This window comes from Meleagris gallopavo, chromosome 2 (assembly GCF_905368555.1).
Source record: "Meleagris gallopavo chromosome 2, MGAL_WU_HG_1.1, whole genome shotgun sequence".
Taxonomy (NCBI): domain Eukaryota; kingdom Metazoa; phylum Chordata; class Aves; order Galliformes; family Phasianidae; genus Meleagris; species Meleagris gallopavo.
This window is the reverse complement of record NC_139405.1, coordinates 21,722,915-21,748,489: the sequence shown is the minus strand read 5'-3', so window position 1 is coordinate 21,748,489 and position 25,575 is coordinate 21,722,915. Positions and strand designations below refer to the sequence as shown.

General features: G+C 38.1%; 1 protein-coding gene across 1 annotated transcript in view; it reads right to left on the bottom strand.

Annotated features, from left to right (window-relative positions):
- Positions 1-25,575, bottom strand: part of KCNH1 (potassium voltage-gated channel subfamily H member 1) — a 180,833-nt gene that overhangs the window by 144,636 nt on the left and 10,622 nt on the right. The window contains exons 2-5 of the mRNA XM_085219311.1: positions 24,133-24,256; positions 23,787-23,893; positions 13,781-13,909; positions 5,225-5,343 (exon numbers count right to left, since the gene is read on the bottom strand). Coding sequence (XP_085075437.1) covers positions 5,225-5,343; positions 13,781-13,909; positions 23,787-23,893; positions 24,133-24,256 — 479 coding nt within the window. The remainder of the gene's footprint in view (positions 1-5,224; positions 5,344-13,780; positions 13,910-23,786; positions 23,894-24,132; positions 24,257-25,575) is intronic.

Sequence of the window (25,575 nt, the reverse complement as noted above, 5' to 3'; positions counted from 1 at the left end):
GAATAGAACACTTCCCTTTAAAGGTAGGATCCTTGCAGACCAAACCAGGACTCCAGCAAGGCCCCTGAAGTATTAAGTGCTATGCCACTCCTAAACTTGATTCACTCAGGTTTACCACAATAAAAATTGCTGGCTTGTGCTGTGACAAAGCTAAAGGAAGCACAAGACTAAAGTCTCTTCTCTGCAGGATGAAATGGCCAATACAGTTCCCAGAAGACCGTAGCACTGACTGGAAGATGTTGTGTATTGACCTGCTAATGTGTATGCATGGCATGCATTTCCTACACAGCTTGTTTGCAGTTCCAGCTACAAATGTTTGAAGGTCTTTTCTTGACAAAAGTTCAGGCCTAACATCAGTATTGCAAATACCTCCTGCATTCCATTTCGAACACTGCAGCTATACCTGGACCAGTTGGAAAGCACTGTGCTACTACTGGTTTCAGCAAGGCTTAGCACAAACAGCAGCTCTCACATAAGATCCCAAGCCTGAAATATGGTGTACTGGGCAATATTCACTCACTGAAATAATTAATCAGCAAAACCAAGCACTTTTCATCATATAGTGACATTCTGCAGACAGCTAACTGGATTTTAGTTCTAACGCCAAGATCTAGCTAGCACAGGAAGATATGTTTTACCTTTTATATATAGAGGGTGAAACATAATTTCTTCTTTGGTCATCAGATAATTCCTAGTACTATTTGTTGGGGTTTTTTTTTTAGCCTAAATACTATTTGAAAAAAAATCAAGCATTTTGATAATGATTCCATTCAGTACAGGAACTTCAACCGTATAGCACAGAAAAATGCACTTTATTTTTAAATTGTTTCTTAAATTTACATATCTAAATTCTAGACTGACAATTGTATAATGCACTCCATTTTGGCCACTTCTGGTCTCTTTGCCCTCCAAGAACTTGTGGAAATTTTGCATCCTCCAAGCTGAAGTTATTGGAAAATGTACTAATGTATTGCCGTATACCTAAATAATGGGAGCCATGGCAAGAAAAGCCTCTGGCAATAAAGAAGAGACTGAATTATGGTGTCAGTTATTTTGCTGTAAATCACAAAGAATACCAGTAAATCCAGTGGAACTGAATGGATGTAAAACTTAACTGAATGCAGAGAAAAACAGACTTCTCATTTCAAATCACTAAGAAAACAAACAACTCTGCTGTTTCAGTGTTTTAAAATGTCATCACCAAGTACAAAGCACTCTCCACTAGCTTGTCTGAAACCCAAAGGGCTGAAGTGCAGAAAAATAAAAGCATCAATGTCTTCTTCCACTTTTATTTAGAAAGTAAACACAGTCTAAGCTATCTGAATGTTTAGATTTATTAATAAACCTTTTCAATTTCCACTCTCTCCCAATAGCTAATTAAAATGAACAAGGAGTCAGGTTTTACCCAGTCTCCAACAGAAGATGAGCACCAGAAGTTTGCATGCGAATCTAAAAGAGAAAAGCAAGGAGAGAGCAGGAGATGGGCATCAAGAAATGACAAAGAGATGCCAATCACTTACAAGGTGGAGAAGACCACTTGCAGCACACTTGGGATGTCTCCAGCCTTCTGTTTAGGTAGGCTGGAGACAAATTCCAGTCCTGGCTCCCCCTCACTACATCACTAACACAATGACCTTGTAAAACCACTCTAACACCTTGCTAGAATTGCCAGAGTTCTCCACTGTCATACCAAGAGTCATGCATGGTCTATTTGCTCTCCATCCTTCCAGAGACGCACGCCACTGCATGGTTGTCTGGAGAAGAGAGCTCTAACCCCACTCTCTATGCTATACAGCAAAGCCAGGAAGATGTAAAGAGAAATACATGCTGCCCTACACCAAGGTGCTCTTACTGTACTCCAGCCTCTGGGGAGAACAGTGCCAACCTGAAACGCAGTATTTGTTGAAGCAGTCATGTGTTATTACCCACCCACACAAACTAACTAGATACAAACTGCTTGCAAAGATACTTCTCCTGAAGAAAAAAAAAAAAAAAAAAATCACAAGATAAATGTAAGAGTAATTATGAAGAAAATGCATGCAACTACATAAACCAACATGCCAGGCTTTCACCCACGTGCACTGATCAGTTTACTATCATTTTATACATAACTGAAACAACTCTGGTTTTGAAAGACTTTTCTCCATTACATGGTTATACCTCAATAAAAGAAATACTTGTTTCAGAAAGCTATTATTGGAAGTATTCCAATTACTTCTGATTCATCAGCAACTACAGTCTTATTATCCACATTTATTATTTGTGGTAATGATGCATGATGTTTTAATCGCTCTTTAAAGCCAAAGAATATTGTTTCAAGAGCAGAAAGGAAAAACTTCACCATAAGTTTCACAAGGCTGTGTTTTGGATTTTGTTTTTGTTTTAAACAGAATTAAAGAAGTCTAGAATAAATCAGTTTCAAAATGGTGAATATATCACTAACTAGGACTAATAAAAGTGCATTAGCAAGTTTTTTAAATGATTTATTTCTAAGAATGAATAACTTGGGAAAAAAAAACACATTCATTTTCAACTTAATTTCCCCCCTTTTTTGTTTACAACAGCGTATTTGCTCTCATTCTCCCTTTTGTTCTCCTAAGCACCCACACAAATTACTCTCCAGCCAAGGGCTAAGGTGCTAAGTCTCAACTTTATGTATATTTTAATGGCAGTTGTAAGTCCCTAGTAAACAAGATTTAAAAAAAAAAAAAAAAAAATGGCAGAAGGTCCTTTATTAGACAATGCTGCTAAGCACCATTATAATTTTTCTGCTTCTATGCCTCATAGCTATTTCATTTTTTAAATTATGACATGCTCTTGTTTACCCCAAGCTGCCTGGTAAATGTACAGAATGCATCAGGCAATACCACAGGTGCAGAAGACAAGCGAACTTTGCAGTGACCAGGAAGAATGGTTCCTACAATTAGTTCCTTAGTAATAAAACCACAGAACCGTATCAACTACTTTGTACTCACATTGCAAAATGTGCTTAGAGTTACCTAACATCCCTGCATTAATTGCATAATGAATTTAAACAGTTTTTACATGATTGCTATTAGAAAGTCAGGCTAGACAAATCTACGCACAGTGGCAAAAGTCAGAGACTAAAGCTTAATGCTCACTGCTTGTATTATCCACAGCCTGTGGATAAAACAAAGTGGTTTTTCACTAACACCCTTCTGAAGCCAACTAATCATAAACAATAACATAAATTCTAAGCCTTTGTGGCAGGACTGCTTTTTGTGTTTGTACAACACCTTGCCCCATGCAGCTACTAGGATACAACCAGCTCCTCAGCTTTTAAAAAATGTAAGTAATAATGAACTAACAGCAACACTAATAATAAATGAAGAGATTTCTTGTGCAAACAAGATGGATATGAAATGCAGCAAGTAGAAAAAGAAATAGGCTGCACTCTAATTTGAGCTTAAAATTTCAAATAGGCTACTGAAGAAATGAAGAAAAAAATAAAGACATTTGAAAATACAATGGGGAACAGTTAAGAGATCCCATCTTAAATATTATTAGGAGATCTTTCTAGAATAAGAAGTCTGACAGCTCATGTCTTCTAAGGATAAAAAGTGGGCTTGTCTGTGTGATTACATGCACTCTGCTTTTCTCTAGTGTCATTCTATTGACTTAGATGGAATTACAGCTGATGTACAACAAGGTACCTACATTACAGTTGGGGATAATGTTCTTTTTAAAATAATGACTGCAATATTCAGCCAGCAATTAAAGAAACTCATTTCAGACATATAAACTATACACTTGCCCTTTATTATTTGTAATGAATCAACTTACTGCACCAGTTAGAATACTTGAGAAGTCTTTTTCAACTTATCAGCCAACAGTATGTTTTGGTAATGTAGCCACATAAGTCTAGAGAATGAGGTTCAAAGAGCTAAACTGAATAACCTCAGATCTTCTACTTTACATTCCACTGCCTTAATTTTAGCGTGAATTAAAATTCAAGAGTAAACATCTGAAGAGAAGGAAGGATTACTTAGTAGTAAGCCTTGATTTACATTATATGGGAGAACGTCCCCACTTCTAAGACACTAAAGCAATTTCAGGGTGTGAATGTGATAATCACACAGCATTCATGTGAATTTCTGACCCTTCCCTCTGCTAGTGTGATCTCAGCTACTTTCTGCAAAAATGCTCATAACAAAAATCAGTCTTCCATTCTGGAGTGCACCTACATTAAATACAAAATAGGTAAGCTCCTGTTTGTGGAAATTTTATGGTCATGTGATAAAAACGCAGGCTCGGCCAAGGAAATGTCTACTTTGCAGGGAAACTAAAACATAACTGGAAAAAAACAAACACTGGGAGACTCATGGAGCTCATCTATGGTTTACACCTCCAGCCACAAATGAAGATTAAGAATTACTGTCAAGAATCATGGCTGGTGCCATGGCACTGACAGCAACAGGCTGATATAGGAGTACCATGTTACATTGGCCATACTGTCACGAACACCACATCAAGATTTTCCCCAAGCTGTTTTTACACCGGGGAGACCCTGCTACTGGTCCTGGAGACAACAACAGGAAACTTAGTTCAGTCTCTCCCCCTCGTGGTGAAAGCCCTAAAACCCTCATACTTCATGAAGCCTCTGCACAGATCTTTCCTCAAAACTTTGAAAGAATCTACTTAAATCAAATTTTTACTTTTCTACTGTCTGAAGTTTTGCTTGTGGCATCTTATAGATGTTCTGTCAATAAAAGCAGTATCTCAAACGTATATTTTAACCAGTTTTAAAACTCACTGGGATCCCACTAAAAGAAAATTAGACATAAATGGATGCAAAGAACTGTGCCAATGATTCTCTGGAATTTCTTTCTGCACTAGCTGTAGTTTATCTCACCTCGGTTTTAAACAAGCAAATAGTCCAAGATCCAACTAGAGTTGAGAGATCTTCAGAAGAAAGAAAAATAAGGAAAACATTATTTCAATAATAATGCCATTGTAAGATTTTGCTGAGATATGGAAGCCAAAATTGCAGTTAGGTTGCATTAAGTCTTTTGAACACCAGTTTCAATTCCACTACTAAAGGAGACATTTCACAGCACACGATATACTTTTGAGCTCCTGTACCTGCCACCTAGTTTCAGAATCACAGGGCAAAGGAGACAGATTGAATAGCTCATGCAGAGACAGCATATCCAAAAAGGCTACGCACATTTCTTTACTGTTTCTTGTGAAAAGGAAATGTTACCTCAGCAAGTCGTGAGTGCTTGTGAACATTCTCTCCTTTCTGCACACTCGGAGCAAGCTGCTGCAGCACTCCTCTGCTGCTTGTGAGGGCACGGGTCAAGCGAGCAAACTTTCCCCAACCTCAAAAAAAAAAAAAAAACCATGCAACATTATATACATTACAAAACAAAAAATTGGAAGTATACCCCATAAAGTTTCTCATTATTTAAAAAAAAAATAAAAGTTAAAAGAAAAATAGAGCAAATTGTACTAATGCTGACCACAAGGGAGTATAATTTAACCATGTATCAGAAAAAAAGCAAGTCACAGTAAAGGTGGCAGGTTGGTTAAGTAACAAGTTAAGTAACAACTGCAGTAGCTTTGTGTTCAAGGGTTCTACAAGAGTGCATTACACAAACCACATCTTTTGTAAGGATAAATGTGCACTGTACAATAATCTCCTATTAAACCTAATGGTCAGATTTGGATCTCACAGCCCTGAAGATGATGTCCCAGACTAATAAAGATGTAGGACTAAAATCAGACACAATGAAAGCCAGAGCTGCCTGTAACGGAAATGAATCTGGCCTCAGATGCATTAAACATAGTTCTGGAATAAGCAGAGAAAAACATATAAGAAAAAGCAGAGCAAATAAAACAAATAAAATCATTAATTTTATCTTCTCTAAACAAAAGAGAAAAATACACAAATAGAATTTCTCAAACTGTAATAAAACATTTAACAAATTCTGGCAGATAGGTCATGCTGAATTTTAATTCAGAATATTTTTTGCAGTAATTTCAAATAGCCCTCAAAACAGAAAGTTTGAGTGACAGACACATGAGCTAGCTTTAACTATAACATTTATGAGCAGTACTTTGACATAACAGAAAAAGTCAGGCAGAGTACACGTCTGAGTATTTTTGGCAGTCTGAAAGGAAAGTATCAGTGTTTTTGGTCCCAGTCTTGAAAAATGCTAGCACCACCTGCAAACTGTTGAGCAGTCTCACCTCCTACTCCAACTGAGGGTGCTCAGCACTTTGCAGACTCAGTTCTTAATGAAATCTTGCTTCTGGAAAAATTTCCCTTCACGTTATAATTTCATCACCAACAGAAATGACGCTATTAGCAGTGACAGTTTTTAAAGACTAGTCTAGACTTTAGGCTGCAAGTGATCTGTAACGAGTAAAGGAATATGGGTAGTTAAAATACTGTCCACTACTTAGAACATAGCCTTGTTTGACATCTCACTCTGATGCCACCCTCATCCATCACCCTGATGGAACTTGCAAGAACATATTTGTCAATTTGACGGGTGAGCACAAAAAAATAAATAAATTGTCTGAACTGGCTATTGAACAAAGTCTTCCAGATCAGAGCTGAAAAAAAAATTGGTCTTTAATAAATGCATTATTTTGTATATTCTTAAAGTGAAGAACCAAATTCATCTTATCTTTCTAAAAACAAGAATAAAAGTGAACATTTTCTTAGGCCTCCAAGCACACCTTAAAGAAAGTCTGGCACAGTTTAATAACAAACTTGAACAGAATTAGTAAACTCTTTCTCGGAATATTCAGCAACACATAGATTGTGTAATTGCCACCCAGGATCTTTCCTGGTAAATTCATGCGAGTTTAGCTACTATAGAGCAGTATTTCTTGAAGAAACAAATCAGCATGACAGAATTTTAACAGAGGTTAATCTGTACCTGTTGCAAAACTGACCCAAGGCACTTTGTTTTTCACAAAACATTTCCAAATACTGTGGGTTTTCTATTTAATTTTTTTTAAATATATATAAAGAGCATTCTTTCTCCATTATATGTGAAAAAAACTAACTACAGTTCACATGCTGAGACATAAATGCCTTACTATCTTTTCATTAAAGACAGTGGAGGTTAAATGAATGGATTAGGTGGGAGTAACCAATCAAAATGGCCTATCTTTGGCTGCTATAAATCAAACCAGAGTTTGCGAAGCCAACACAGCTACAGCAATTTATATTGACACAATCTTTACCTTACAAAAAAACGCTTATGTTGCACTATTAAATTTTCCTCCTGTTTCACAAGGCCAGGGAGAAAGGCTATAAGCATGGGTAGACTGTCGCTTGTGTAAATTCAGACTGACAAGGTTTGTCTCAACAGGCTGCCAGCTCCAAACCACGTTTCCAGGCCTGTAGGACCAGTGAGGCAGCGGCGCCAGCCCTATCCTGGCGCTGTCCGTGGTGCTGAAGACGAGACCCCGTCGTGCCGCTTACGCAGCCGTGCCGACTTCCAGCTTAAGTCAGCAGAGCTGACTCTGCTCCCTAACCAGATATGCAATGTTTCAATGTCAACTACAGTAGACAGCTTCTTTTGCTAGCTGATCATCTGCTTTCCTGAAAGAATCAAGATCTGATTCAAAAACAGCAGATGGCCTTTAGAGCCCTTCCCTCCCTCCCCCCCCCCCCCCCCCATCAGCAAGTTTTCTGATAAGAGGCTATTTCAACAGAAACTGAGAGGGAGAAAGAAAAGTACCTCACTTGAGTTTTCTTGTACAAAAACACTACCAGACAACTCTGCAGGCATAAATGTGGCTATGAATGCTGAGCATCTTCATGTACCTCCCATCTTTCCAAAAGCCATCTACATTTGAAAGGCAGTCATAGAGCTTGACATGGTCCTGTCTCAGCATCTCCTATAGGCACCTACTCTGCCCTGCATGTTGCAAATATCATTTTTGGGGTCTAAGTAGTGTTCAAATGAGCTGTTCCACAAACATGAGATTTGTTACCATATACTTCAAACACTGATCTGAAAATGATATAACCATACAAGCAAGAGACTATTTCAGTAGGCAGGAATGCTTAGGTTGGTGGGTTTCTTCGAACCAGTGCTGACCTGAAAGTGGGAGGTTTGAAATATATACACTTACACACCCTCTCCACACACTGGGTACACTACACAGGAAGTATAATTAAACATGTCAAAATATGCACTGGATCTCTGTGCCTTTGTCCCAGGTGTATGAATCTCATTTTTAGGACAGGACAATTTCTTGTATTACTTTTTTTTTTTTTTTTTTTTTTTTAAGAGAGAAAGGAAGCATAATTATACTGAATCTACACATTATAACACAGGAGAAAAAAAAAAAACAACTAAATGGAGATGGAAAGCCAGTACTAATCCTATCAAATGATAACTTCTCTAACACTTCTTGAAAAGACAGCAGTGCCTATTGAATGTATTATAATTTGTCCTTTAGAAGACTAAAGACAGATATAGTCTACAAGTCAGACATTTATCCAGTGAAGTGAAATAATGGACTTAAGGTACAAAACAGAATACAAGCATTATATTCTATGTGCCACAGAGCTGGTCTCAGGAAGAAAATTGAACTTTCCAAGACAAGGAAAGTTCCAGAGTGGTATAGGAACAAAATGATGTTAGTCCTGCCAGAAAAGGGGGCCCAGATGATATGGATTACAAGTTCTCTTTCAGCACAAGCAGTTAGTTGTGAGATCCCTACATCCATTGTTTTCCTCTGGAAACAGAGAAAGCGAAAATTAAATTGAAATCCAGTGACTCTATGCAATTCTCTTGTAGGTATATAGATTCCTCAAACAGGCAAGAACTTATGCTGTTTTAGAGAAGACAGCTTAGAATTTGGGAACAAAACTGGAAAAAGCTGGATGCCAACCCTGGGTTGTGCTTGCCTGTGCTTCTTTCTCTCTTTGGTTTTAACCTATTCTCATAACCAATTGGTTTCCTTTCTCAGTTCATCCCTGCATGATGTTTTCAGCAAAACAATCAGAATGTCTTCAGCTTCAAAAGGATGAAGAGCCTTCAGATTACAGACCAACTCCAGTTGTCCCACATTCCTTGATGCTATTTCAGCCTTTCACTATTTCAGCGTAAGAATCTAAGTAAAAGCTGCTCTTGAAAACATCCAAGATGCCTACAACAAGGACAAAAGCTGCCTCCTGAACATTGTTTTGTGCAGAAATGTGGCATCAGAACACACTTTTGGGATATTTAATGCATCAAGACTTCACTTATTCAAGGCATTAAGCTTCATGTAACAACCCTCTCAAGCAGAAGAAACCAATTTCCTCAATTTTGAGATGAGCATGAACTGTTGATACTCTGTGATTCTGTGACTCCACAACACATTTCTTATTTATCTCAGGTAAGTATTTATTACCTACTAATATCTTCAATTTGATAACGATGAATCACAAATTCAAACATTATTTACTGTGGCAGTTACAAAATCCTTGTTATTAAGTTGCTTCTGTAACTCACACAGTTCCTGAAGTTAGAACACAAAGGCATAGCCCGCTTGAGAATAAGCTACTTTAACCACAAGTCTGTTGATCACATAGAAATATGTAAATGCAAGCAAATCCAAATTCCAGCAGTTACCACCTTCTCTGGAACTACCTTTGCTTTCTTCCATGTCACAGTTCCCTACTTACATCCATCACACCTCTCTGCAGTCTGAATGCTCCTGCCCTTTAAAATTTCATAACTAAAACTGTGTTATTTTTCCATCTGGAGTGGAAAAGCATACCAAAGTTCTTAATATACTCACTGCTTCCCTTTCATTTGTTTCCTTTTTAAGACACCAATTTATCTAGATGAAAGTAAAGTATAACAATCAAAATATTTCAAACACTGGCTTTGCTCCTATAAATACATATTTAAAAACAGAACAAAAAATTAGGAAAAAAAAAGGTGAAACAAAGGGAAAAAAATAAGAAAGGGAACATCAGGTTGGAGTTTTCCCTGAATAAAGATTGAGGCAATCAAAATACTATTTTTTGTGTACCCTGCTTGCAATGCAAAGGACAGCCTACCTGCAAAATGAACTAAAGCTTCTGCAGAGAAGATGATAACTGATGATGGCTATAAAACACAGGAGGTTACAGTAACTAGGAGACCAAGAACCATTTTCCCATATAATTGTGATGTTGAATTTGATGACCCTCTTTTTTTTTTTTGGGGGGGGGGGGGGGGGTTGGGGGTGGAAAATAAAATTAAAAACAAAAAAAATTAGAATCCAAAGCATAATTCCCAAACTTTGATTCAGCAGCACAGATGACTCTCAGTATGCCATCATTGCATTCACACATGCAAAACCTGTTTCCTACTAGCTACTCAGATTGCATGCACACTCTGTTTACCTGAACAAGCTACAGTTTTCATAAAGTGATGCATTCTACTTTATATACTATTCTCAAATGTCTCATACTTGGTGTGTTAGATCTCAAATCAAAACAAGACATATACAGACAAAACACACTGATTGCATATACTCTGAAATTCAGCTAAGAAAGTGACCTATCACTTCCCAGGCCAAATTCAGGTATGACATTATTTGATTTTGCCTGCTTATTCAAGTAAATCTATTTTTTCCTGATTTTTTTTTTTTCCCCCAAAGGGGCAACTATACAGGGAAAGATGAAAACAGAGTGTTTTAAAAAAAATATTATCAGCAACATCACTGACACACTATTTTTGTTTAGAATGAGCTATGTTTAAAGCACCTGCGTTTAAAATCAAATGTAACTAACGCCCATTGCAGTCATAAAATAAGTATCTACTGAAACAACTGAGGCTTATAATTAGAAGCCTACTTTTTTTTTTTTTTTAAACAGGACTTTAGAAACGTTGTTTCATTATTCCAATCTTTGAAATTATTAATCTTAAAAAATGGACTAAGAATGAAAAACAGTACTGGGACCTTCTATCTTTCTCTGAGTCACCTTTAGATAAAAGATGTCTATTAATTTTTGTGTACCAGTCAATCACCTGTCATTAGAGCTCAACACTTTGCACTTATGGAGTGACTGTATCATTCAGCTGAAAAATCATGCTTGATATTGCCAGCAGGTGATAGGAAACTAAGATACACTGTAGCTAGGCAGGCTCAACCTGACAGATAAGCTGTTCTTTAACCATGTCCCTGCACAAAATAATGTTTTCTCCACAAAGACGTACAGACGATTTTGAAGAACTCACACGCTTCATGCTGTGCCACTCTGTAACTATGTAGATAGCACGTATACTAAAATACCTGCATTTGCAAGCAGATATTAACTAGTCATAACCACAGCAAACTGATTTCATGTAGAAGCACAGCAAAAGATTAGTTGATAAAAGTTGACTGAAGGTGAGAATGGAGAAATAATTGATTTAGCAATCAATTCTCAGCTTAAATTAAAAACAATTAATATGTAAATCCCGAGTGTTGCATTTTTAGTTCAGGAGCTCATTTGTTTTCCATTATTTTGAAATGTTTCCAGGAGAATTGCTGCCCTTCAAAAACGTGCTACAAATTTCCAATGGAATGTTGTATACCGTGCAAGGAATGCGTTCTCTGCAAAGCTCAGGTCTGTAAAAGCAATGATTTTTTGAAGCAGCTAAAATAATTTTGCCTTTTTTTTAGAACTTCCAACATATTTTTCCCCTCCACGAGTCCCAGAATTCATTGCAGACAATCAATTGTCTAACATTCCACATCTGTTTTTTTCCCCTCACAGTATCCAGCTGCACAATGAGTTCTAATATTAAAGGTGTGGTCACACACTTAACATTCTGTTTTGCAAATTATCTCTTCTTTTCCATGGAATTGCTCATCTAGCCATCAAATGACTGACACAACATCACCTATCCGGAGCACACAAAATTCCGAAGCTAGCCTATAGGAAGTAATCTAGAGAAGAGAGGAAGACATAAGGGATAAATTAAGCATTAGAAAAGAATAAAGAATGTGTGATTCATTTGTATCACGTTTGATTTGTGTACACAGCAACGTTGGCATGAAAATGGTGCAAGTTCATCAATTTTAGGAGATTCAGAAATAAGATTTGCAACACTTATTTAGTACACAAACTCTTCCATACAAAGCAACAGCACTTAGGCAACATGTATAGAGCTCTGCCTCAGTGGCCTCTGAACAATAGGTCCAGTTCTTCTGTTCTGTCTGTAACACTCAGCATGTATTTAGCAACTTTCCATGGGCCACATGAACAAATTTTACTTTGCATCTTAACTCTTGTGCAAGTTAGCGCACTTGTAAATAGGCTTAATCTTTGTATTACATTGTTTTAGATATGGAACTGCTAAGAATTACTATGATCACTGTAACAACAGCATGATCTCAAGATCCTAGAAAGGAAATTTAAAAAACAATGATAAAAAAAATTGTGTTTTCTTTCTTCAGCACACTTCTCTTGAAAACAGAAAGTTGCAGCACCTCCCTCTTTTGAAAGTGGAGGACAAATTCTTCTCACAAGAGCACAAGTCACCACTACAACTAAGGATCTTTTGCAAAACCAAAGAAAAAAGGCATGGCTACCATTCCTGAATGAAAGCCCTGCTTACCAACTGAACAAATGAAGGAAGGGCTTTCACTCCCACCAAACAAATGAGAGCCAGCTTTACTGTATCACGCTGTCAGTCCTCATTAGGACACGGTGAAGATCACTATGCAGGGAAAAAAAAAATACTGTAGACCCAATTTTTCCAACAAGGTACATTTTTTAGTTTTATAAAAACACTAAAAAACTAAAAAAATAGCATTCAAAAGGGAAAAAAAAAAATAACCCACATAACTTGAGAGACGGTATGTTTGTTAAGGTTGTACTTCCTTTTTCATGGTAACAGGTGTTTCCACTTTGAGCAACTGCATTTTTAAAGAATAATATTTTGAGAACAAATGTAAATCAATTCACCTTCACAGTAAGTTTCCTGTTTAATGTAATACTACAAATATTATTAAATACTACAAAAATGCAAACAACAGGAGAACTTACGTCTTTATTCACCCCAGAGGACGCAAGTCTCTGTAATTCTACATGTGGGTACAAAAGGTCTAATTCTGTCAGGATCTGAATCTGAGTAAAAGTTTATGCCTCTCTCACAGCTGATTTTGCTTCCAGATTTCTAGGGTGTAAGTTAGCAAAGGGTCAACAGCAGAACACAGCAATTCTACTTCACTCAACCTGACAGCTTGCACATGATTCAACTTAAGACTAGGAGAGTATTTTCACAGATGTGAAAAAAAAAAAAAAAAACAACCCTAGTCCTGAACTTTAATATAAGAATGCTAAGTCATGTCAAGCCAGGCAGAATTAAATTATTCAGATCATTGTTAGACAGGATTAATACCTCCATTTTTGCATACGGTGTCATAAACAATTTGTACAGGGCCCAATACCCTTCAATTTCCTCTGAGACGAAAGAGGCAGTTAAGCATCATTGTGACTGCTTGAAGGCTATGCTGGTATGGGAATTAATAATGAATCTTAAACAGAGTGCAGCACCTATTTGCAAAGCAAGCTCTGCTTCCTAAAGCACTTGGGGGTCTCATTAGCAATCACCTGTTTCAGTGCAGGCCAGAGCCAACTCTCATAGGAAATCAATGCAGACATTCCTTGCACATAGCTGTGCCACTAGGAGCTTCATGTAAGTTATTTTAACATCCAATCCTTTGGCTTTAAGTCTTTAAGTATTTAAAGGACTTCAGCTTTTTCAAGACCGGGGCAAATGAAAAACAGCAGAATAAATATATAATTATTAAAAAGACAAACCTTTACACGAATCATCCTCAATGGGCTGCTTGAAAGCCGTTATGTCATTGAAAGTGCAAAGAAATAAAACCACTTTATCCTGCTCATTTCGGATTGGAGCAATTTTCACAAAGAACCAGACAGGTGTTCCTGGAAACAAACATATCGAAAAGTTTGTCAGTGGTAGGCAGAATAGTAAGTGTGCTAATTTAGATGTTTCCATTTCCAAATCAGCCATCTGTAAATGTTACAAATGTTACAAATACAAATGTTAATGTTTTAGGAGTTTTGTAAACACCTATTAGGAAAATTGACAGAGTAGCTGACAAAAGTGTTAGTTAAATTCTGTGTTCTACCTCTGATTCGCTTTTTAATCTTCAGGAATTGTTGCCTGCTTCTGGGCTTCATCTACAAAGCCAATACATGAACTCAGGCAGCACTTTGAAAGCTGATAGAGTCCCATATACATGCAAGAGTGTACACAACACAGTCATGCTGTTCCTGTGCAAGCCTTGCAGACAGGTTAACAGTGCCTAAACCACACCCATAGTAAGAATCCCAACTCAAGAGCACAGTTGGCTTTAGTTTTCTCTGGGGGAGCACCAGTCCCTAGTAAGTATGTCAGCTCTGGAAACTCTAGCCTTGCCTGCAAATTGTCCGATGGAAGGGAAATTCTTTGCAAGCTGCCTTTCGGTTTGACTTTTTTCTGAGCTTGCTCAGAATCACTCCAGTGTGAAGCAGGACTCCAGTGAATATAGAAGAGAATAAGCTATCAGGACAGCCCACATGCTATGGTTGGGACTTAAACTGTACTGCATATAACAGTACTTTTTTAACTACTTCAGTAGAAAAATTCCTAGTAAAAACCACTTGAAAGATTAAAGCCTGCACAACATAGAAAAAAAACGTTCCCAGACAATGACCTTCAGATGCTGTTGTCGATTTTCCTTACATCTGTCCACACGAATCACCTCAAGGAGAGAAAATGCCAGTCAGACTTGCCTTTCTATATTTCCAGTGGTTCTGCTGAGACTGCTGAAAACTCAGTAGTGACAGCAGTGAAGTTCCATTTAACAAGACTGTGTCTACCACTCCCATCTCACAGGATTCAGCACATCAATGTTAGTAGTATTTGAGTATAAGTAGCTTGGGGGGGGTCAGAAATAAAAGCAGTACGCTCCTCTATGTCATAGCATACCTTTCTTGAAGGCACCATTATTTTCTGTGCAGTCTTCAGTCATTAAAAAAAGTAACTAATTGTATATATGTTTCCATACTGTCCCTATGCCTTCACTGACAATGAAGAAAAAATTCATCATTGCTTTTGCAGACCTAAAATTTAAGAGCCCAGAAGAGAATTCAAGCTGGCTTGCTGTGAGTAACATTTCTCTCAGGTTTCCTTTGCGAGCTACATTTGACAGAAAAGTCTACGTAAAAGGAACCAGTACAAAATATGAAAATCAGCAGGTTTCCCATAGGGGAAAGCCAGAACAAATAGTGTCACAACTAACTTTTGTTACTTGTGCAGGACAGCCTACTTCATACAGGGTTATAGTAGAAGAATATTTCTTCTCTTTCTTGATCACAGGACCTTCATTTAGACTAGAGATCAGATTCTCTTTCACATGAATTACTCAGCGTTTTCACTTGAATACTTTATGGTGTATTACATGCAACAGTTATAAACAATTAGGGCCACTTGTGTTTCCTGACTGTTAAAGGTTCACAAGGAAACCTGAGTTAGTTCACAACTACAAGCAAAGGCAGTATTTCTCTTACTATGCTAACATAACGGAGCATGTTGCTACCCAGTGCCTCATCTGGCTGTCTCCCAGCTTCTGTGCTTAGCCATCTTTTCTGGCCACAGAAAGCCAGGACAACGCCAAGACCTCTGGACAACTTCCATAAACGAAGCCTGATTCCCCACTGTGCATGTATAGCACAGGCAGTTTCAAAGCCTGGCTGAGCTTCCATGCCATATGTACAGCCACTTCTATGGACAGCAGGGTATACAGTGCAAGGAGTCGTTCATTGAAAGAGCAGAGAAATCCAAATTGAATTACTGAAAGACGTTTCTGGAGCAAAAAGTATTCAGGGATCAATATCATGGGGGTTTTATTTGTGTTTGGTTTTGTTATGGCTGCTTGGGTTGTTTTTTTGTTTGTTTGTTTGTTTTTAAGAGCTAGTGCACCTGAACAACCCCCTTCAATACAACAAGCAAACAAAAATGCTAAATGCAAGAAAAGATTCAGCAGAGTAACTATGGCTTCAAAATCATTGCTAACTTATTAACGAGCTTAGAAGACAATGCTGCAAAGGACTTGACAGTAATTTTCAAGACAGTAATGCTCTTTACACTCTCCATTCTCAGGAGCTACTAAAAAGCTACCTATCTTCATTTCTTCTTGCCTATTTCTTCTTCCCAATTTCACATTAACTGTTCTGAAGCTGATTATATCCACACACTGGTTTTACTTTGACACCTTGGTGATCAGTTACTTTTAATTTTACCTGTTTCAACATATTTCACTAACACTGCAGCTTTTTTGATCAGCCAAGATCTGTCTACAGCCTGCATGCTCTCGCCTTTTTTTTTTTTTTTTTTTTTTTTTTTTTAAATCAGAGATGCTTTTCCCTTCCCCAAAACACTTTGCATTGTTTTGTTAGTTCAACCTACAGGCATTCTCCCATGGACTGCTCATAATTACACATACAACTTTATCTCTGACTCTCACAGACATATCAACTACTACTCTGCTTTGGAAGATACTGTAACACACAACTGAAACATAAAGGATGCAGTTCATGTTCATATTCCAGCTATTTTTTCAAATACACTGTTATATGCTCCTTGTGACTATGTTACAATATGTTGTTGGATGACTTTTCTGACATCGGAGTATGGAAAGAGGAAAGACTTTTCCTGATAACCTGTGGAAGGTTGCTGCAGGGCAAGCTTATAGCAGCAGGGTTCTCGCCTTCTGACTCCTTTGACTCCCACTCCAGTGCGGCATTATTTATATCAAAACAGAAAAACAAAACCCTTTTTTTCCAGGACCAAGTATAAATCTTCGCCATCTGCCCACTGGCAATGAGAAAGTGAGAAAGAGTCAGCTCTCCTTACTAGCTAAAAGTAGAAATTTCTGATGACTGTCATTATTTGGGGAGTCTTATCATTTTCAGAGTGCCAAACACAGGATATGTTGCAGGTCAAAATGTAAAAATCAAGGTGGAACACACAATCTGTGTAAATCATCTTCCAGTTTTGCACCTACGTAGTAACACAGCAACAGCAGAAATAAGTAGATGAAAAATTCTGCCAGGCTGTCCTATACGCTTTTCCAATGCTATTCAGAGTTTTTACCCCCAGAGTGTTCAACAGCTTGTCAGCCTCATCTGGAAATAGGAGACAAGTAGATATAAAAACACAATCATGAGGTGAGAGCTCACAGGGCTGAGATGGGCTCTCTGCAGTGCTCTGCAACAGGGAGCTCATTAATAGCTGAACTGGGATCTGAACTGTGGGAACACACTGAGAGGTTTAGCCAAGATGTGGCTGTACTCAGCTTTTTTCCTGCATTCTGGTTTAATTATCAAAAGAATTTTACTTTTTTAAACATTAAACAGTTTATTTAACTATTAAACAGGAAAGCTTAAAGTATAAACCAGTTATAAATCAGGTCGGAAACTAGAATTTCAACCTCCTTCAGGCAGCCTTCATACTCTTGGTGTCAAAGCGGATGTCCCTGCTCAGCCAGACAATCACTACTAGCAGGAGGCACAGATCAGGCCATTCTAATGAAAAATGGGATTTTCAGGTTCAGTCTGTGTGCTATGGAGGCAGTGAGAGAAACAGCAGTATTTGTTAGAGCTCTGATAGCAAAACAAGAGTAACTTCCCCTTATGCCTTCTGTGTGTGTTGATGTACAGCCACTCAGAGACTGTTTACCAGCGTTTCCAACAATACATCTACTTTCATTTACATTTTGTGTTCAGTTCTGGCAAAGTCTCTCACTGGTAAAGTTCAATGAGAATGCCAATGCACAAACAAAGAAGTAAACACTTGTGAGCCATGCTGGCTTCTGTTAGATTTGGAATCGACAGTGAAAGAATCCAGAGTTTGTCTAGTGGCATAGGACCAATCCTGCTAGAAAAGGAACGTCACTTCAAAGCTTGCAGAAAAGCAGTGAGAACAAACGCTAAGAGATTAAATCCTACAACAAACTTCTGACAGTAGCCTGTAGCACCAGGCTATCTTGTGGTACAAAAGTTACATAGCTAATTCGAAAATTAATTGATACAGCTCTTACTGCCTGAGCACAGGACTTAAGATGTTGCCTTGAAGACAAGACTATTTTAAGAGACATGATTCAGGTCCCAGATCTCCTCCAGATTAACATACAGTAAATGTCTCCACATCTTACTATTTCCCATCTGTAAGACAAATACAACTCTCTCTTCCCTCTCCTCCCTTCCAGTCCTATGTATTTCAACAGTGACATGTTCACCCCCCTGCCAGGAACATCAGCATTTAACATGTGATTTGACTTTGAGGTCCTTCAGAAACTCCAGCGTGAAAGTGAATAAGGCATTAAAGGTATATTCCTGCTTCTCCCTGGGAGCATACTGATGACCCTCCTCTCCTTCTGTTTTCTCTCTTGTCAACCAAAAATAGGCCGTAATGAAAACCAAAATGATTACCTAAACATGCCCTTGCCCCATATCTTAAACCATTTAAGCAAACAGGTCAATTTATCAGCTGTTTTTCAAAACTACAGAAAGCAAATTGGTTAAATAAAACTGAAATAGTAACTTTTTCTTTCCATAAAGTAGAACGATATAAAAAAAGAACGTTGACTATTCAGCTGATGCCTTCACGATTGTTACTTCAAGTAAGGGCAAGTCTCCTCAAAGCAGTACAACCTCTGCAGAACTTTGCCTTTCAACCAAGTCATTATCAACGATTGCCCAAGACGTAAAACAGTCAAGCAGTGGGGAAATGAAAAGGCTAGAAGGATGTGCTGTGTCTCCAGCAATTGCTCCATGCAGTGATGTGGAGAGCAGGACTACAGTTATATACACAGCACAGATGACCACTACAGTCACCCCTTTTGGAGTTTCACTTATGCCCAAGACTCTATGAGATTGCTTCCTTCTATCACACATAGACCAAATAGTTTGTCCTATATCAAATTAGCACACAAGTCGTTTAGGAAAAATTTGAAAAGTCACTGTACTCACACAGCTTTTAAATTAGAAGCACAGAGGAGCCTTAGGCATTTGCAAGATTAAAAGCAATTCTTTTCATAGACTCTACTTTTTAGCAGAGAATGTGCACTGAATGAGACCAAACAAGCTCAGTATGAAGAAGTTCACCACCCTGTGCCAGTAACAGTAGACATTACATTTCCATCACTTTAAAAGATACTGCCTTCATAGTTTCTGTATCCAGGGCTGCTATATTCTGGCATGTAACACTTCTAAAGATCAGACTCTTATGTGGTAAGACAAAGAAAATCAATTTCAGTCCTCAAATGTGAGGCTGCTATGCAAAGTTATCCTATGACTCTGAAACAAACAGTTTAAAATGTTCAGAGCACACACTGCTGCATGGTGCTTATACGGTTTACCTGTTCCTCAGAGAAATCAACATCAGATAGTGGTTATAAAAAAGGGTACAACACAGAAAAGTCTGAAATCTTCTTTCCATTTACCCCAGGTAAAACATTTAATAATTCCTAATAAAATATAAGGAGTACTATCGGAAAGTTTCATGTTTGAGGTAATGACAGCAGGTCTTGTTTTGTAACACATTTGAAGTCTTCGAAGTCAATGGAAAACATCAGTTTTATGAATCCAAAATACTTTGGTTTGACCTTCCTGAGGGTAACTCATGCAGATGGATTTCATAGAAGAGAAGATACAGGTGTGCATAATGCTTGACAAGTATGGAGATAGATTTCAGTGGCAGGCTCAGAAGGATACATGCCAGTTTCCAAGGACTCCCTCATTCCTGCTTCCAGGCCTATGCATTGATTTAATTTAGCAGTTATATACCAAAAGTATCCATCTGCAGACACTACAGTCTCAGCACACATAATTTTAAATCATTTAAACCAATATAAGTTATGAGAAACCCTTTCCTAGCAGTAGACAATCATCCCCAAAGTGAATTTTGCTCTTTAAAAATTAGCATGGGTAGAGTTGTTTTGTTGGTCTTTTTTTCCTACATTTTTATTTTCTACCCCTGCAGAAAGCACTGGTCCCAAAGGCAAGTGCAGGCAAAATCTGCCAAATCGCTATTTTGGGCTTATTTATCATACTTTGACATCTATGAGTGTCCAAGGGTGGGGGGAGGGAACGTATGTTTAAAAAATTAAATACACACAAGCCCACGAATCTTCATGTTATTCAATGTATTAAGTATTCAAGCACATAGAAAACCAGAGAATGAATCCCAGTACAAATAGGGAGTGAGGCCCAGCTTCTAGAACTTTCCTAGGTACATATATTATGAGTTGCTGCTTATCTAAACCAGTATGCAGTTTGCAAAAGAATTACCTATGGCTCATCCTTTGGATGCTGCTTCCACTGGCCTCACTTTTCTCTAAGAAAATCCCAGAAGGAGAAAAAAAAAAAAAAAAAAAAAAAATCACCCAAAAACCAAGAGCTGGCTCTGCAGCACCACTGCATCAATGGGAACATCTTTATCCAAACAGAGGCCTCCTGAAGCCTCTTTGTAAGTCTGTATGGAGTTCATAGAGTTTCACAGACTCTCCTGTATAGCTGGAAATTAAGACAAGAGTCCAGTATATTAGCTAGAAATGTTCTTTTTCATCAGCCTGCTCTGCTATTCAAGCCTGTATTCCGTTTAGCTCTTAGCCCACTTCTGATGCTCTTCCACTGAAGCATGATTAAATACAGCACAGGGAAGGGAGTTATATTTCAAACAGGCATCACTTCTTCAGAGGCAGATGGAAGCAAATAAATTTGCACGCACACAAAAATATACTTCAGCAGTAATGGCAGCAAGTACATCTAGAAGAAGCCTGCTTTTGCACTGCTTGTAGGAAACAAAGAGGTGAAAATCTAAGTTTAATTTACTGAGACATTTTTATCAGGCTTAGAGTAAACAATAACAGTCGAACAAGTGACTTTAAAAGTCTAATTTCTCAGGAGACTTTTAAAGTTGTATCAGTTCAAATCAGCTGTGACTGAGGTTAGGTGCAAAACGTTGTCTAAAATATCAGCCTGTATCCCTCCTTGGTGTAATTAGCAGAACTCCACTGATTTCATTGAGATTTAGAGTTGTTTTCATTTTCTCATAACATAAACAATACTGCCAGCATCGCTGGACACTCACATCTAATCAAACAATGGAACTGAAGCTCTCACATGAAATTATTGTCAATGTACGTGTTGTTGTTTTGCAGTCTGGATTAAAGAAAGCTTTCACTGTGCCTCCTTCCAGGAATGATCATGAACTGCCACTGGCTGCAATGGAATGGCACCAGAGCAACAATGACAAAAATTTGGTGCCTGTTCACCTGCATGCTACAATTGCCTCCAATTATCCTGAAGGAGCTCTACATTTCTAGGAAGAAATTTGTCTAGAGAATAAAAGCAATCATCACATTTCAGCTAAGTAAATCAAGGGCCTAGCTTATCAAACACAGGACCCATCAAACCTGCTTTGCATCTTAACTTCAAATTCTCAAAAGAATGGGGATAATCACTACTGGGCAGAGAAGGAAAACTAGACAGAAACAGGCGATCAGAATAGAGACAATATCCAGAAATGCAAACATGAAGACAGAAAACTGCATCCTTCCTTTGAATAATACCGCCTATGTTGTTTTTAGAGTGAGTTGCAATAAAATTAGTGGACATACTGTACCTCCCATCATCCTGATGGTATATTCGTATAGCACAACCATATAAATATTGGAACTCAGGACAAAAATGTCAAAAATGCTTGTCTTAGGTAAAGGTTAGGCGACTGCAAGAACAACAGAGGCAATAGCCCGAACATTAAATGACTGTTAAACAAGACAATATTTTCCATGATGAGATTTTTCTCAGAATAAGCCACAGGGACTTTCATTTTTTTTTTTGGTATTTCTCAGTTACAGCCCTCTAGTGCTTTTAGGCAGTTTCCCTAACAGTAGTTAAGGTACCTCTAAAGCTACAAATCCAACAAACATAAGAGCACTGTGTTTTGTTAAACTCAAAAGTAAGCTCTGTGCTTTCCTTTTTCCCATGACTGTGACCCTCAATGCACACAGAAGAACCATTGCAGCCTTGCTTTTTGGCATGTCGCATAATACAGCTTCTGCACAGCTGGACTTTGTTCTAGGCCGCCTCTCCTCAGGGAAGTGCACAGCAGGGCAGGAAGCATTCCTCACTCCACAGTTACCTTGCTTTAAATCTGCATGAAAGACAGAGAGGCCCCAGGCTGTACTACAGGCCATATGCTGCAGCAATGACAAAGAGTAGCTGCAGAATCTCTTGGTGCCAAATTGCTGTTAACTAAGAGAAACTTCCACATCATCCTAGATCCCAAACCACGGTTTATTTACTTGGCTTTAGATGCACAGAGGTAGAGGTAAGCTGCACACGTCCCTGTGGTCACTAACCGAGCTAGGAATTGAAATCATCTTTAAGAAATAGGTAAACATTGGAGGCAGATAACACCAGAAGGCATGAACCATAAAGCTCCATCCAGACAGCACATGAAGCTTCTCTATTGGACTAGCAAAGTTATGTTCCAAAAAGGCCCTAAGCAACAGCATCATGTCAGAGGTCGTGATGCTCTGAACAGGCTAAAAAGAAATGAAAAAGACTAGAGAGAAATGAATACAAAATCTCTTAAAGAGGTTTTTTTTCCCCCCCCTAAAACAATGACAAAAACCAATTCCATGTACTTTGGCACCACCAATTCTTACAAGAATAGACAAATTCTAATACAAAACAAGCAGCTCCACACATCAGCTCTCACACACAACTACTATCTTTTTAGCTCTTGTTAAGTCCCTGTTCTCTCTCCAAGCTCCAACAGCAGCACTAGTGGGTTATTTCAACAGGAACAGCAATGGCTACACACATAAATGTAGGATGATTACCTTTTCCCAGAAAACTGGCACTTCTAATGAAAAATAAAACAGCATTAAGGTTAACTGTCAAAAATTGCATCACAGCAGCTCATGTTATGCTTTGTGTTTAAAGCTCCCCATGCCCACCAGTGCAGAATTGATCGAAGCAATCATCATAGCTGTAATGGGAAGAAGCTCCTTGCAAGATGCTTCTGCAAGGTACCTTTCTTTCATGGTTAGAAGGCAAAATTGTTAAATACAAAATGAAAGTGACAGAACAGAGTCTTTTTACTTGACATTTGGTCAATCTGAAGACCTCAGTGTATTTGCACTTCAGGTTACTTTTGGTAAACAAAAATAGCTATGTCATGACACACTCATGGGGTAGAGCAACAAATTTTGGGCAAGTAGTTCACCTGCTAACATGCGGAGTTACAGACAGACTAAAATTCCTAGCAAGAAAAGAAAAAATAATCATAGTACGATTAAGAAGGAGTTTTGTGTCCAAAACAAAAGACAGTTTCATTGAAAGACATCAGGAAGTAGTCTAGCTTCTAAAACAAAAGACTGGACCTTTTTATTACGAAGCTACATCTAAATACTGGTTTTGCTACATCAAATTTTTAAAAAAATTGAAAACATTCTCTATAAGAAAAACCATTTGCATAAACCTAGCTTGGGCACTAACGTTGCTAATGAAAGGAACGTTGGCATCATACACAAATTGCTCTAAACATCACAATGAATTAGAGCTTCCATGAGTGGCTCTCATCTCTAATGTTCTCCTTTCTCTCTTGTAGATCTGCCGACAGAACCAGGACTTATTTAACCCTACATAAAACACAGTACTCCAGGGTGACAGACTTGCAAATTATGTCATGATTTAAAACAGTTTTACACGCCTACATTAATGAACAAACTAATCGACTACTTACTGTTCTTCTTGTACATCAGGATTTCAAAGGAATTCATCTCATAGTTCTCAAATGTCTGCCGGACCTTGTCAATTGTATCTTTGTCTGTCAGCTCTCCATACATAAAACTGCAAAGAAAGCAAGGAATTCAAGTCAGATACTAAACAAAGACACTACACCATTTGTTTACAGTGCGAAAAGGACCTATTTAGAAACAGCTCTTCTTTGATTTTATTTCACCTGGAAAGCAAATTTGACAGTAGCAGCCCCAGGAGACAAAAGAGAGAATGGAGGTGAACAGACTACTGTTTTCCTCAAGCACAACATTACAAACTATTTACCAGAAAATAAATCTGTTCTCAAATACCTGCAGGTGCTGCTTTTTTGCATAACTTCTGCTCTGTGATATCCTGATAGCTTGCAAAATCCATCGTTGCTGTACACAATAGGCCAATCCACTATCTGGGCATTGCCCAAGACAAAATTAGTATCTGTTTGAAAGAACACATCAGTTAGACATCAGACAATACTACGGTTGCATCAGTGGAAATACTCATTTTGAGATCCAAACTGCAATGCTTCCATTCCTGCACGGTTTTTTCCCAGTGTAGACAACAGGAGTATTCCTTGTTTTAAGTAACTTGTTAGTTTAAGAATTTAACATAAATTTAATTAATTACTCAGGCAAAGCTGAAGAAGGTGGTTTTATGCAAATGAAACTCACAATGTTGAGCAGGTAAAATTCATTCCTTGACTAAGGACAGATTCATTAAGCTGCTTCCCTCCGTGCCACATGTACTGATCCACCATGACATTCAATTTGGATGAGAAGCCTCGAGACAGCCAAAACAGCTTGAGCAGTTATTTCTCATCTGAACACAGACTCAGTGGCTCCTGTCAATACAGCCTTCAATGCTGACCACACAAGTTCTATTACTCCCTGTATGACGTGTATGGCACAGCTCTACAAACAAGACACCAGACAACTAGTTTTAGTACTTAACCAGTAGAAAGATGTTTCTGTTCACTGTACAAGCTAGAATGAGTTTCAGCCACTAAGAAAAAAATTGAGTGGGATTCAAACTTCCATTCTCATTGGATCTTTGCATGCTTTATTTCTATGATTAATAACTCATTTGAACAAAGAATATACTTAATGCCAGGCCTTGTTTCTCTGATGTTCTGGCTCTTTGGCTCTCAGCTATCTATGTAAATGCCAAGACAGAGAGCAGTGCTTATGACAGGGCACTGATAGATGGGAGACTGCAGTGGCTCCTTTCACAGCTTCAAAGACTCCCTGGCTTAGAAGTTAGAAGAAGTCTAAGGGAGCCACATGAGATAAGGGCATCCATGTTGAAGGGAGGCTCACAGGGAGTCCACTATGCTGTTTCCTTTACAGGATCTGCACTCAGCTGCTTAAATATACATAGCAGTCATTAATGGTACCTGCAACCAAGAGACACAAACAAGACATTTTACCTATTATTTGCAAAGAGTTTGGTTTCTTTTAACTTCCCCTTTCAAAATTTTTTGTCCTGTTGCAAACTTCAAGTGGGTTTAAATAAAACATTCCTGTAGCTATCTAAATCCATTGCCCAATCCCATGAGCAAGATTAAGTGTATCTTTATACACTCTTTGGAATGAAATATACCAGTAGTATAACTTCAGGACATTTTAACTGCTTTGTTTCTCAGTCTCTTCTAAATACCATGGTTTTTACTTGGTTCGAGTACTTTGTTCCAGAAACAATACATGTCTTTTACCCTTCCTATGAATAAGTAAGCCAAGTCATTTCTCATTGCTAAAGCA